The 15,790-nt window shown below is 34.7% G+C and overlaps 2 protein-coding genes and 1 long non-coding RNA gene across 3 annotated transcripts in view; all 3 read right to left on the bottom strand.

Annotated features, from left to right (window-relative positions):
• The window catches only part of LOC132562314 (uncharacterized), a 491,282-nt gene that overhangs the window by 150,286 nt on the left and 325,206 nt on the right, over positions 1 to 15,790 (bottom strand). The window lies entirely within an intron of this gene.
• On the bottom strand, positions 355 to 3,253 carry LOC132562306 (prostaglandin E2 receptor EP4 subtype-like). Its single transcript, XM_060227048.1, has 2 exons — positions 2,426 to 3,253; positions 355 to 615 (listed from the first exon to the last, which is right to left on the bottom strand). Exons 1-2 carry the CDS (start codon positions 3,251 to 3,253, stop codon positions 355 to 357), a joined length of 1,089 nt encoding a protein of 362 aa, XP_060083031.1.
• On the bottom strand, positions 9,431 to 10,983 carry LOC132562319 (uncharacterized). Its single transcript, XM_060227058.1, has 4 exons — positions 10,901 to 10,983; positions 10,487 to 10,583; positions 9,976 to 10,111; positions 9,431 to 9,723 (listed from the first exon to the last, which is right to left on the bottom strand). The coding sequence occupies exons 1-4, from the start codon at positions 10,981 to 10,983 to the stop codon at positions 9,431 to 9,433; spliced, it is 609 nt and encodes a 202-aa protein (XP_060083041.1).

The raw sequence follows: 15,790 nt of genomic DNA on the forward strand, positions 1-15,790 counted from the left end.
GTGTCTTGTATAAGGTGCGAAAAGTTCCTTGTGTCTTATGCAAACATTAAACTGTTTTACATATTGTCTGGTTGTATTGTTATGTGTTAGTATTCCTTCAATCAGTGTGTAGCTGAGGCAGTGCTTTGCCTAAATATAATCTGTAATACTAATTTCGTCCTCCTAATAAACTAATATGTGTGGCAGTTAAGTGCCCATCATGTAAAATGACTACACTCCAATCTGATCCCTGAATTATATGTAAGCCCTATTAGCTTGAATTGTTGAAGGTAAATATTTATATTTCAATGTATAAAAAGTGAAATATAATATTTGTGTGGATATCAGTCGATCAACCTTCGTCACACACTTTATTCAATTTTTAAACTGACTGCGTCGTTTACAAATGATCATTTCCGTCTCTTTAGTTGTGGTGTCATCAAGTATTCTATGGAAGATACTTCCTCGTTTGCTATGTTTTCGTGCATATTCTAAACAACGAGAGAATAGACACTCCTGCATGATAATATATACCCAGGGGTTCAGGACTTGATGTATGACAGCTAGTGCTACAGCACTCCTGTCCCTTACGTGATCAATATCTGACACTTCAATGGCGTTGGTTATAATCCTTACCTGAAATAAAATAAAAATTCACTTTTAACACTAGTAATCGGAGGACGATGAACAAGATACGCATGCTAGTGGCATCTATCAAGTCATGTCGTGAAAAACATCAGGACCTATTTTTGAGTTTTCCTATATCCCCTAGGCAGAAGACATCGGAGACGTCAACCCGATCAGAAACGAACATTCTACAATTAGTCTTTTCTTTAGATAAGCAGAAAGATACAGATGGTAGTGTAAATGGAAAAAGAGGAATCATGACGTTCACATGTCTCATTTAAACACCAACTTGGAGCTTGGTGGCTACTCATTATTGCTTTGATTGATATTTCACAACAGGTAAACCCTCCGACAACGTATAAGTGTGATATATGAATGTCGCTTAACAGTACTATCTACCGATGGTGCGATATATGAACTGGAAATTACTAGATCAATCTCAACAACACTGCCTGTTTGTGTGTTTAGGGTTTCTGTCAAATAACGTTTTCATCAGCTTTTAACCAAAATTAGTATGCTGCGACAACAAAGAGATTTTTTCATTTCTATCAATTAACTTTTACTGCCACTCGTTGACTAAATATTGTATTGCTTTATGATAGTGATATCTCAAATGAGTTCAATATTGGTAAAAATGCGTCCGTGTCCAGAATATTTCAATAGGGTTTTATAGAAGGTCATTATGGGTCGCTTGTGGATAAAAAGCTGTAAGCTCATATCACATCAATGAAACAAACCCACTTAGACGTATGTCAAGCAGGAGTCGTGACACTCTTATCTTAGTGGAAAGTTTTTGTTATGGGTCGCAATAATATACATTTTGGATTATACCTCACCAAAATAGTTCAGGAAGGCTAGGAAATTATTGTTTTATCGTAGGGTCGTTAAAGTGATCTAATTAAGGAATATTCTATTTCTTTGTGCGATATGATACTGAACGTATTCGATGTTTATTAGTTTGCCTGTTGGTTCCGTTGTTGTATACCTTGTTCTCATTCGAGAACGTAAAATTATTAAGTTGGATTGACTAAAATTTATATTGCGTGTGTTGTCGATGAATCAGGAGACGCTTACTCTACCGGAACATCTGCTGTTAATCTCCCTGTACATTTTAGGAGTCTCCATGTAAATCTTTGTTTTATTTATACTTCGCTTAATCGCGCATTTGAATATGATTATAGTGACATGTTGGAGTTTTTTCTTTGTTGTTTCAAATAAAGATTTATCATGTTTCATCTCAGATAGTTCGTATGGTAGGGTTTAATGTCAAGGCAGTTTGATAAACAGTACTTTATCATATTGCAAATGAGTTTGACATGCTGTCCCATGATTAACTTGGTTTTTTTTATTTAATTTACATTCATTATTAAAACTTCTTGAGGGAAAGCTGATACGGAAGTTACAACATACATGTAAAGAAGGTAAACTTGCCCTTCGTACAGGTAATTAAACCTGACAGAACATGCATGGAACACAAGAATCACGTTTCAAATATTTCCTCCACAATTTAATTCATATCTCTTTTGAGACGTAAGTTTTTACAAAACGACATAAGTCATTTACCAAATGCAAAAACTCAAATAAAGATTCAATAGTGGATTCACGCTATTCACTGCATTTGTACAGTGGTCCTGTTACCTGTGCGGTTACGTGGAAAAAACATCAATTTTGTTGGTAAAGGCAAATAAAGTATACACACCAAAAATTTATGAAGTATTCCCTGAAAACAAAAGTAAAGTGTGTCAAATTTATTTACCTCATACACACATGTTTAGATACATCACTAAAATGTTAAAGAGTACTGTTGCATTATACTTACGATAATAGGAATCCAAGACGACATGAACACCGTCATAATTGTAAACAGGAAAAACATGGTTTGGATCTTTTTCACTCCGGAAGAAACTGTTGGCGCCCTTGAAATTCGTTTGTTCTGACGCTCCGTCCTGCTATAAATGCGACACAATCTGTATAAAACCATTCCGTTCATCATCAGCATTATCAGCACTGCTAAAATACCAATGGACGCGCTTAAGTATAAGAAAACTTTGTCCTTTGTTTGGGTGGGATGGAGGTCAACGAAACACCACGTCCCTTCTCTTTGTAACTTGTATTTATTTACACCAACTAGTGGTAGAATCCCTAAACATATAGCTACTAAAATGACACCAGAAATGACAAGACCTATGTTCCAGGACTTGATGGAGTTTCTGTAGAATATTGGAAACCAGCTTGCAATCGCCCGATCAATAGACATGAGACAGACAAATGAAATGGACATAAATGACGTCATTACGGTAATTGTTGACATGGTATTGCAGAGAGTTCCTCCAGTCTTTAAAATGTCTTTGTTCGAATACGATGAGATCATGATTGGAAGTGTTATCAGTTGACCCAAAAAATCTGACAAGGTTAGCATTAGCACGAGTTTGTAAAATAGCCTCCATTTATGTTTGCTTCTGATCCGTATTAAAATAGTTATTGCTATAACGTTCCCATGAACTCCGATTACAAACCATATGATGAACAGGTACAATGGAAGTGGTTGAAAAGGAATCTCGTCGGTGGTATACCGTTCTGTTGACAAGTTATACTCTGTAGTATTGGATAAATGTGTTGATAAACTTATTAATGTTGAGTCCGACATGTTCTATTCTTTTATCGAAATAACGGTTTCCTCAGTATCCACGTTGTGGTATTAAGGTTTTGTTAAAAACAAAAGATAAACCTGAAACGGTAAATAACCAATCACATTTCATATAATTATAATAAGGATTATAATTACAAAATACTAATTACTTTATTCATATATACAGGTGGAAAGTGTTCATCAGAAATAACAAACTATAATTACCTAAAGTGCGTTGTGACACAAGTGTAAAAACATAACATGATTTATTCTTGAAATTATGTTACCTCGATACATTTTGTTATTAATAATATCATTGAAATAGAGTTATGAGTCTATATGGAATTAAAATCAAACAAGCAAAAATACAAAGGTAAAGAAAGAGGCAAAGTTTGTTCCAAAGGATTTGTTCTATAGATTTGATCGTACGATCATACTAAGGAAGATTGTTGTAAGGAATGTGCTGTCCTCAAAGTGTACAGACATTGAGAATTTGCTTTCCTAGCTCTGGTGTAAGAAGATTGTTGTAAGGAATGTGCTGTCCTCAAAGTGTACAGACATTGAGAATTTGCTTTCCTAGCTCTGGTGTAAGCCTTACTTGTGATTCTGAAACTTTACACACACAGTGAATAAATATCGTTTAAAGCAAATTTTATTATTAAATTTCATAGTCTAAATAACTAAAGGATGACTCTTCTTCAGTAAAGTATATCTGAAAATATGTTTAAGAAACAATAAGATAGCGGCATGTGCTATACATATATAGTTTTTTTCAGTTTTTCATTCTTTTTTAACAGGAATGAATTATTCCGTGGCTGTATAAATGATCAGAAAGGATGTGTTCCTTTGATTCTCGTTAAAGACGGTTGTAATTTGATCTGATATGATCTGACATACCCAACACAAAAATTAACTAAATTCTAATGAATCTAGTCAGTGCTTTTAGATATCAATTAGAATATAGACAACAAATATTGTGATATTCTATCAACCTAGGTCGTTAGGACCAAAGAATAGTAGAGAACAATAGACAATAATTAGTGATAATGACCACAAAACATACCTTATATTCCAGTATAAATGAATATCAATACAGCTGTCAACAACACACACGTTTGAGTGGTATCAATCAGTTGGTCAACTGGTTCATGAATGACGAACATTTTATAAATATACAACTCACTTGGCATGCGAGTCAACAAAAAGCTTTCTTCCGGGATGAAATGTAATCTGACATCGTTCATCCTGTACAATGTCCGTCCTATTTCGCATATATACACATGATATTTATATATAGATGTCGTTGATATACATACAGCATTTTGTGTACAAACTTTGATTTCACCCTTTGATTTAACTTTGAACTCTCAAAAGACCTGGTTTGTTTGCTAAGCTTATGAAAAGTCAATGTTAATTTGAGGCAGGACCCCTTGTAGTTTCTGGTGACTCCTTCTTTAATAAACATAGGGAAGACCCGTTGCAGGCTGTTCAAAGCAATTAGAGTAAAGTAATTGCCAAAGACACAACCATATAAGTACGACATGTACGATTTTCTTAGCCCCTCGCATCTTCCCCTGATGTTAGGCTCTGATCAACCATACAATTGCGGGCCCGGACAGATATAAAGTGGGATAATTGACATCATATAAGGTAACAATAGCAAAACGCTTACAACACATAATCTCAAATTGCAGTTTCAATAATAATGATAGCAAAATGATGTCTGTATCGTAGATGTTTCTAAATTTGATTTATCATTGGAAGCAGTTTTGTAATCAAAATTGAAAATGATATGCGGATGCATGAAGTACGAGTGTCATTGTTATTTTGTTTTTATATTTAAACACTTTCCCATTTGAACTCAAATCAACCCGATTCAGAAAATACCAAGACCCACTTATCGTGAATTGTTTCCCACGTTTGATAGCCGTAGTATACATTTTAATGATAGTCTAAATAAATCGGCAGTAAGCAATGATAAACCTTCGTTATAACATAGAAGCATGTTGTCCTGGTATTATGTTGCTGTTTAGGTAGGATGACAAAATCGCACCTGCTGCTTCCAATTGCATATATAAACCCGTTTTCTGCTGTCTTGTTTAAAATTTAAACGAGTGCAATGCTCTTATACATGTATATCGATATCAATTGTGTTAGCAAAAACATGTGAAGAATTCAGATAGTGAAGTTAACACCGGTTTACTTCATTCATCATTTGCACAAAAGATACATTAACAAACAGTTATTAATACCCGGTAAAAAGTGTGGATTCACAAAGAAGTAAAAAAAAAGTTTGTATTATCAAATTTTATTTCACCTTAATTTGTCCTTATCGTTGTCCTAAAATATCGCTTTGTTCAGGAAGTATTTCCAAATAACCAAGGATGTGCATATACTGTATATACTTAACATCCTTGAATCAATAGGTGATATCTCTATATCAAGAGGTGTCACATATACACACACATGAATAAAGCAGACTAACATAGACATACGAAGTAAAAATAGCACCAACTAAACCGAATAGAAAGTGGATGAATACAGTTATAAAAGCAGGAAAGCTACCAACAAGTGGGCGGAATCACAATCTAAACTCATATTCAATAAAACTAAGGCAGAATATGTACAGAGGAAGATTGACACGGATAATTCTAAAAAAAAAGGGGGGGGGTTGAAAAAAGGGGTTCCTGTTATTGACCTTCATCTATTTTCAAGGTCACAGATATTAAAAGTGGCAAAAGCTAATTCTTCTCAATAACCAAAGGTTCAAGATGCTGATATTGGGCTTATAGTATGCTGGAATGAAAGGCAACCGAGTTTACTCATTTCTACTTTCAGGGTCACAGGTGTCAAACATTTCCTTCACCCTCTTTCAATGTCACAATGGTCAAATGTGTTTAATTTTTTAAACGATTTCTACTTACTAACCAAAATGCCCAGGATGCTGATATTATGCCTGTAGTGTGTTCGGATGAACTGCTATTAAGTTTGTTAAAATTAATTACCTTCACCCTCTTTCAATGTCACAAGGGTCATATGCGTTGAAATCTTTAAGCAACTTCCTCTTAATAACAAAATGCCCAGGGTGCTGATACTTGGCCTGTAGCATATTTAAATCAAGCGCTACCAAGTTTGTTAAAATGAATTATCTTTACCCACTTCAAGGTCACAAGGGACATATGTATTGAAATATTTAAATGATTTCTTAGCAATATTCAAAAGGCTCAGTATGCTGATAGTGGGCTTGTAGCATGCTGCAATAAAGGGCTTCCAGGACTGTTCTTATTTTTGACATTGACGCATTATCACAGGTCTCAAATGTGTTGAAGTCTTTAGACTACTTCTTGTCAATAACCAAAAGTTCCGGGGTACTATTATTGGACTGATAACATGCAGAGATTCCCAAGTTTGGTTTTCATATGGTTGACTTTGACCTATTGTTAAGGTTACATGTGTCATTCTTATTTAAATCTTCAAACGAATTTCTGTCAATAAAAAGGTCCAGGCTGTTGATATTGGTTCAACAACATATTTGGATGAATTTATCCAAACGATTGACCTACTTCCAATTTCTTTTTGGTCAAATGAGTTGAGATCTTACAATACTCCTTTGAACAAGCAATAGGTCCGGAGTTATGATACTTGTTTAAGAGCATGTGTTTACCATTTGTTTAATTCGACATTTTCATCTTGTCCAGACATCCCTTCCTTCAGATTTTAATCAATTTCTTTGAAATGTAGTAATCTTTAGAACCACAACATGAGATTGTGTTTGGACTGTACTTTGATTCAAGATATTTTTATTCTTATTGGCGTTTGTTCTGTACAGCATTTTATTCTTGTCCATTAATTTATACTGTTATTTTTCGCCGAATTTCTATAAAATTTGCTTTCGCTTATCATTACATAAATTCGTTTGTCCTTTAGATAATTTGACTAGTCTTTCTGTGAACTTTTCGATACAATAAATCATATTGTTCCGCGGTATTTTTGATCTCTTGTTGGTGAATACTCATTTTGATATTTCAATATAAGATGTGAAAATTGTTCAACTGAAGTTAAAGTGATGATGACATATAATTGTATTCCTGAAAACAGAATATTTCGAAAAAAATTCTTCAACTGTATAAAGATACAAGAAGTAAACTGGTCAATGACACACCCTCAGATTAGGCACAATTTATTTCGGAATAATATATCAAATATATTATCAACATTAAATCAAGATTATAGTTTTCAAATTTAAACAGGAAATTGCCTTACGATATAATGAATACTTGTGTCTATCGATCTTCTGACAAACGATTAAAGTGTGTTCATTGCGTTGAATAACCGGAAGGGCCGATTAATGGAGATATCTTACCGATATAAACTTATATAGGGACAAGGTTGTTTTACATGGTTACAATTTTTTCAAATCTGTTTTCAGCGCAAAGGATGCTAAATTTGTTCTAAATCTTGATGAATAGGAAGCATTTGACTGTAGATAAAACAGAGAAACAAAATTTTCATTACATTTTTTATTTCATCAATTTTATTGAAAAAAATGTAATACAAATTTTTAAGCTCTCCTAAGATGACTAAGCATATATAAAGGGAGGTAACGCGTACAAAAATACACGCACTTTCACATAAAGCTATTGTATAGGAAAGCTATGAAAAATAATTATTATCTACAGAAGCATATATAAAGGAAGCAAAGACTAATTATGTAAAAAAAAAATACAATACTTGCAAATACTCTGAATGGTAATTCATTCCCTTCTGACAAGTGTTCGGAATTAGCAAATTTTACATCTTTTCTATATCTAAATTTTTTAAACTTTTCTCGGTGTCCCCGCTTACAACTGATAACAATTTCCCTATCTATGATGAAAATATCAACATACAAAAATAATTATTAATTTTTCATTAGAAAGCCACTATCTGGACTAAAATTGTTTTAAAAAATGAAAATTTTTTGGTATGAGAATATTTGAAAACAGTATAAAACTTTTCACGTTTTCTTTCCATTCGTGTATGACATTATCTTTGATGATGTGTGAATCCAGTTGGTCATGGCTGATTTTTTTTTTCATACAACTTAATGCTCATAAGCCATATTATCTTATTAGTGTATACATTGTGTATACATTGTGTGTATGCTTTACGATATAGTACAGTGATGTAAAAAAAAAATACAATACTTGCAAATACTCATGATAAATTAATGTAGGTGTGAGTGGGGGGAGGAGGGGGTTGTGTGTGTAGTGGTGGTGGGGATGTGTGTGTTGGGTGAGGGTGAAGATGTGTTGAGTGTGTGTGAGAGGGTGTGTGTGTGTGTGTGTGTGTGTGTGTGTGTGTTGTATGTGTGTGGTTGTGGTGGTGATATGTGTATCTGTGGTTGTATGTGTGTGTTTGTGTGTGTGTGTGGTGTGTGTTACAGGGTGTGTGTACTGATAACAATTTCCCTATCTATGATGAAAAGGTTGGTTGTGTGTGTGTGTGTATTAATGTGTGGTATGTGAGGTTGGTTGTGTGTGTGTGTGTATTAATGTGTGGTATGTGTGTGTGGTTGTATGTGTGTGTGTATTAATGTGTGTTGAGGTTTCATTAGTTTCATTATTTTGTTTTAACTCGATTTTCGAGAAATTGCCAACAATTCCCCTACTCTGTTTGTGTTGAAAGACCTACCGACCCGATACAGTCCGTCAGTCCGTGCATCCGTCCGCCTCTCTGTTTGACTGTCTGGCTGACTGTCTAATGATCAGATGCTAGTTATATCTACACCTGATGACCAAAACATCAACTATAACTAATTTTGGCCACTACTAGTGGCACTGCTACAGTTCTAAACAACCAACACAACAAGAAATTCGTACATTTCTTTATAAGACCTCACGAAGTCAAGATGCACTGACAAACATAATAAACAAGAAAACACTTTAAATATCAGTGGTCAAGATCATTTCTATCGGAAATGGTCAAGACACTGAAAAGTTCAATGGAAATCGACGATGGACTTAAAGTGCCCTGATCGTACAAATGAATGTCGTCACTACCCTTCTATATCTTCTCCTTCATGGATAGTACATCGGATCTGTAATTTTAAAAAAAATGATATGTAAAAACGGTATATGTACCGGTTTTGAAGTATATTGCATCGCTTTCTACAGTTCGAAATGTATATTGCAATCAAAGCTTTAAAGTACCTACCTAGCGAGGCAATGGGTACCAATAGTTGATTTGACGCTGGATACAAAGAGGAAACAGCACCATGTGTTTCTCTTCAAACTGGTGGCAGAATTTCCTTTCCCAGTAGAGGTCATTCCGGGGCAGCTCCTTTGTCAACACCACGGATAACTCGAGACCATAGTTGAACAATTCCATTGCTTTTGCTCGCTCGGCGAAATTGGCTTTGTCTCTCTTCCGAGATCCGGAAGGTTTCCACAAGCATCTCCGTTTCGCCTGGCATGGGGCAGTTCCACAGTGAGGACAGCGTGAAGGACCTAATCAAACAATGTATATTTCAATATATCTTCAAAACACAAGGGTTTCACTATTTATCTGATTAGCCATAGCTGTTTAATCGGAAAGAAACCGTTAGACATATCCGTATGGAGACAAGAAATATATACAAGAGGCCAATCGTTCACTTGGACATTTCAATTTTCACATAGAAATGATTTAAAACTATTCCTCTGTGTCGCTGAATTATTTTAGGTAAAATAGCTGAAAATTAAATTATCGATATCACTTACGAGATCTCCATTCCTTGAACTTAGAAACTGTAGCCAACAAGGTATATTTGGCTCCGTTTCCAAGCGACGGCGCATATCCCATGAACAGAGTCAGAAATACACACATAAGGGTATAGAACACCTCGTGGCTAATTCGCTGAAATAAATTAAATGCACAGAAAATAAACATGATCATTTTATGGAAGTAGCTTTTCATAGAAATGTTCATATGCACGAAGTTTGGATAGGAATAGTCACGTTTTCTACCTACCTATAAACAAAACTACAGATTGATAAAATGTGGAATAATTGATGAAACAAAACGCCGCATAGATCGTAACACGAATCATAAAAACATGAAAAGGGGATATTCAACTGATTTTTAAGTATTGTAGAGAGACGTTGATAATAATATTAATTTCCCCCTCGAAAGTTTGAACCATACAAAACCAGTGGTTACAATATAAGACAATTATCTTAATAACAATCATACTGACATGTTCAGCAAATAATTATGGTGTGAAATCTTTACCAAGATCAAATCGGCTGGCGTTGGGCATACTTTCTTGATTTCGTTGGCAGTGACATAATGATAAAATCTGTTCATATATCCAGGCTCTGGCTCCACGCTACACAAAACAATATTAAGTTTACACTAAGATTTAAGGACAAAATATTGGTTTCTCCAAAGATGTTTGATTTTGCTGTAAAGATTGTTAATTTGGAGGTGTTTTAATTTTCGATTTTTTTCATGAGGATAGATGGAGTCATGGAAAGAAAAGAAATACTGATGAAGAAGAAGAATAGAGAAATTGTGTAGTTTGTTTCTGACTTCCGTAAAATCAATTTTTGGTGATATCGCAAATCTTTTACCATCGATAATAACGATTTTCACAGAAATTTGAATGTTATTAATCATATCACCAGATTAAAGGTCCAAACTTACCACATGAGGTCCCGATAAACAGCAGGACCTTGGTGGATTGTGGTCAGCATTACCACAAACAGCAGTAACAGCTTGATATCCATTGTGGTACACCAAAGATTCAACATAAAATGTTTATATTTGGGGAGAGACTCATCATCTCCGCCATTGCCGATTGCTAAGCAGCTTAGCAACTAAAATGTGACGTCACAAATTGACCAAGGTCTTAAGTCCATTATGACGTCATGCTTTTGTCTTTGTTACAAAATAGAAGCGATTGCAAGCTGGGTGTTAACCTGATTATTTTTCCCATTCTTTTCCGTTTTCTTAGATAAGGAGGTATGTAATGGAAGTCTCCTATCCGAGAACCCTACGAGACATAGACCTGCAGTGTGACGGGTCTGTGGGAGGGCTTCCAATACAAGATACAGTTAGCAGAATTGTGGGCGACTCCTCGAAAAATCGGAACAGTTTTCTTTTTAATATATTCACTTATCGATAATTGTTTTCTATTTTTCAATTAAATTGTAACTGTATTTAAAAGACAATATCCGGTGTAGCTGAACATATTTAATTGTAAATGGGGGTAAATTGTTCATTTGTATTTTACAATTTTAACATTATAATGGTGAATAATTGTACTTAAACTTGTGTTTATCATTACCTACCATTACAGACATCATAAAATATCTTTATTAATGCGATTAACCAAACATACTAAAAAATGTGCTGTATGCCCCAACAAGCAAAGGCCCCGTGGGTTTCCCCAGGTACTCCGATTTCCTCCCACAAATAAGACCCATCGCGCGCATCCAACCGGGCCAACAGGAGTGATTGATATAAGTTGAAAAAAAACTTGCTTTGTCATAGAACAGCCAGATGTAGTAACATCAAATAAAAAAATGAGGCGATGACATGGTAGGGGTGATATTTACAGATAATATCCCGTTGTCTTATCCAAATCAGGCATGCTATGAAACTCAAGAAGTTATTGAACTTGTGATTTTTAAGTCGTTTAGCGTTAATAAGTTTAAAGATTTGAAATGAGGGTACTGAAGACACTGCGATCTTTCAGACATATATATATATGTGTGGGTGGGTGGGTGTGGGTGTGTGTGTAAATACGGCAAAAATATGGAGAGAAAAGGTAAAACACAGATCGTAGGCGTGATATTTGGGAAAGCAGCTTACTTGTACGTGTTTGAATGCCATTTTGTCGTGTCTAGATTATGACATTCCAGTTTGTCGTTACTATAAAGGCGGTTCCGCAGTGAAAACAACTGATCCTATCGCATATCATTATCTACATCAATCGTATTTAATTCCACTATGTCCCTTGCGTCGGTACGACAAACTAGACAATAGGAACGCATACAAGACAGACACGCGTATATAACATTTCTTTCAATACATTATCAAAATTCAGTATTGCTTCGCATTTGCTTTGAGATTTTTCACTTGCTTCCTTTAGATATCAAAATCGGACCTTGACACGTGATTGTCAAAAGGTACTGAATTCAATGAAGATTGTCACAATTTTATGGGAAAGACTGACTTGAAACTATTCAAGGTATGAGATGTTGGTAAGTGCGCGTGTTTTTTTGCGCTTTAATGGGTGTATCGTAAGATTAAAAAAACACACACACACACACACAAGCATAAATCATGTATTTTAAAAGCGAGAGCCGTGATATAGATTCACACCGAGCTGTTAGAAGATAAATACAAGTACCCAGCCGTTGCTGATAAATGATTTAGCTCTTAACTGCAAAAGTTGGCCACTTTTCAGTGTATTACCTCGAAATTAGGACTGATTATTCAATCTAATGACAAGACTAAGACTAAATGTAACAGGTGTCAATTCGACATCGGCGAAAAGAGAGAGTGCAGACCTTGTGAACTCGTCGATTACATCAAAGGAAACATCAACATTTTGAAAAGTAGTAACGTTTTCTGTGTAAATAAGGACACATTTTAAACAAATTGTCTTTGCTTATTATGATTTATTTTTAACCAAGTAGGATGTCGTTATTTTACACCCGAAATCAGACTTATAGAATGTTTACAGCGAAATCAGGAGTGCGTATTATCCTTCGTTTGTTTATGCCTTTTTAAATAACCTTTTAAATCCATCAGTTATGTTTGTTAACAAACCACCTGAAGGAAGAGCAGAACTCTGCAACTTATGTCAGATCTGCTATTTAATTTGTCTTCCATTTCCATCCACTATGCGGACTTTTTTTTTACGAAATGAGAAAGAAATTGGTTCTTTTTTAAAAAAAAAAAGGGGGGGGGGGCTTAAGTTTTTACTCGAAATTTCAAATTTTGACATGTAACTTGTTGATGCTGATTAAGTTTTTCTATCCAGCAACCTAATACAAACTATAAATGCAAATGACACGAAATTACATTCTAAACTGGTTCAATACAAAAACCTTTTTTATGCAATAATTTCGCATTGTCCGCCAATTTTTTATTTTCCGCAGTCCCCTCCTAGGTTTGAAAAAGTTAGGTCCTTAACAGCTTTGCAAAGGACTATGTATGATGTAATATATTTTATTATCTGGCACTATTTATCTATACCTATATTTGTATCAAGAGATGTTCCTCTTCTCGTTGACTAATCAATAGTGACTCTCTATAACAACTGGTAAACAAAATGGCTTCTGACGAAATCAAAAATAAAACCATTATAAAAAAGCAATTATCTGTTCAGACGCATTGTCAGTATTAAAAATCAGCGTGTTAGGAACTCGCTCTCCATTACAAAATATTTGTGTTTCGTTTCCATGTATCTTGTTAATACGTCAATTATTTCACATTAGATCCCTGGTCATGTTAAAAATTTATGGAAATAAGAAAGTCGATACATCTGCTAAGGTAGCCCTTGCCCTAAAACCAAACAGAATTAGACTGCATTACCAGCTTTCAAATCACTTATTAGAAATAATTAACTCAGGTGGTATAGCAATTCGTCTCAAACAGTTAATAAGTGAGTACGTGTTATCAGTAGATCATACCACCGAGAGGAAGTTGTCCTCTCTCATGTGGACACACCTACAGCCGTATATCGCACATTTATATTTTTACGAAGAGATTATCTCCCTTTTTCTCACGCATGTGATGAATCTTTCACCGTCAGACAAATTATGATGGAATGCTCCGACTTTGAACAGATCTGTTACTTTTTTGTGCAATACGAAACAATGGGGACATATTAAGGTTTGGTGTTGCGTGTCTGTTCGTCCGTAACAAAGTTTGTCTGCAGACCAAACATCTCTCTTTTCGACAAATCTCTTTTGAGACTAGGAAGGCGTTATAATAAGCGATCATTTATGAGTGCTTGTTGTACTTTACAATGATCTTTTTGCTGAGTTTTCGTCAGATCATAATGGCATGTAGTTTTGCTTCGAATGTTGTTTTAATTTGGCAGATTCGGAAACGGTTAGATAGAAATTTTGATTTTCAAACTTCTATGTTTATTTCCGTAGTTCCACATGGCTTCGGCACGAGATGGTTGTATATATTCATCTCTCCGGTATATCACTCAAATACGTTACATTCCGTCCTGCGTCAACGATTCCACGATGCCCAAGAATACAAGATAAACATTCTATAAAGTTTCTCACAATTTGAAACTTTAATAAAGGTTAAATGTATATTTAGTACCATATTGAATTTTCCAACATAAAGCAGTAATTAAGAACAAGTACGGTAGATATGTTGTGACTGTAAATAACATCAACAACATACAAAATAGAAAAATAGGAAAACATCAACATATTGGTGTTCGAATGAATCAACAATTTAAAAGTAGTCAAAAATGTAGTATAGTTCGTGTTTCCAATGAGACAATTTGGAAAAAAAGGACACACAAGTGAAGAACACCTTTTTAATACAAATTTAGAATTAGATACAGTAGAACCTGATAATGAGTTAAAATGCATCATACTGGTGTTTCGTCCTTCTTGGCTACGGGCCTTACTTTTGAAGTCTAGGAGGCGACTGAGGAAAATCCAAAGTGTTCGACAGAAAAGTCAGATCCTAGATAGGGAGGCTTACTAGCCTCACAATTAAAAAGATTTCATAATATACCTGATCATTTTAGAACAAAGTCAAGTACACATATGTGACATGGACCGTGCCACTATTCGAATGAATTAAATCGTGACGTGCAGATTCCGGCAATTTTCTGTAACCACCACCAGCAGTGTCTATCAACTGCAATTTCGATATTGTACAAAAGACACAAGTGAAGAGCATCTTTAGTTACAAATATCGTGCCCCTGAATGATCCAGTTGTCTGATATATACAACATAGATGAACAAGAATGTTAAAGATAATAATAAATACATAATGCTGATTAACCTAATTTTCTTTCGCGGTTAAACAACAAAATAGATAGCACAAAAATTGATTCACTCTTTGAAATGTGATTTCGTTGTCTCGAGTTTTACCTCAAAACAGTTGAAGACATGAACAGTGATGATTTATCGCCAGACGCGGATCCAGGATTGTGAGTTTGAGGGGACGCTCAATTTTTGTTTACTGTAAAATATTTCTTTGCGTTGTGTCCGACACCTCCTTTTTTCCAAATTTTCTGTGTTTGTAAGTTACCCTTATACATTTTATAATCGTTCTAGTTTCGAGTTCGACAAATAATCATAGATTGTATTATAAGTAAGACGGCGGATTAATCCTCAAAATAACTAAAATATAAAGTACATTAATGCTGTGGTAAATTTGCCAGAATTGACAGTAGTTATAAAAGTCATTTTTTCAAGGTCTCAATCAGGGTGTAGCCTGAAATCTTTTGCGAATACAAATAATTGATGTCCTCAAGTGAGTAATTTGTATGTGTTTTGAAATGTCGTATTACATAAGACCTTTACACTGAAATGTGGTGATGA

The sequence above is a fragment of the Ylistrum balloti genome, unplaced genomic scaffold, assembly GCF_031769215.1.
Source record: "Ylistrum balloti isolate Yb309-2 unplaced genomic scaffold, AGI_CSIRO_Ybal_v1 Utg371392, whole genome shotgun sequence".
NCBI lineage: Eukaryota > Metazoa > Mollusca > Bivalvia > Pectinida > Pectinidae > Ylistrum > Ylistrum balloti.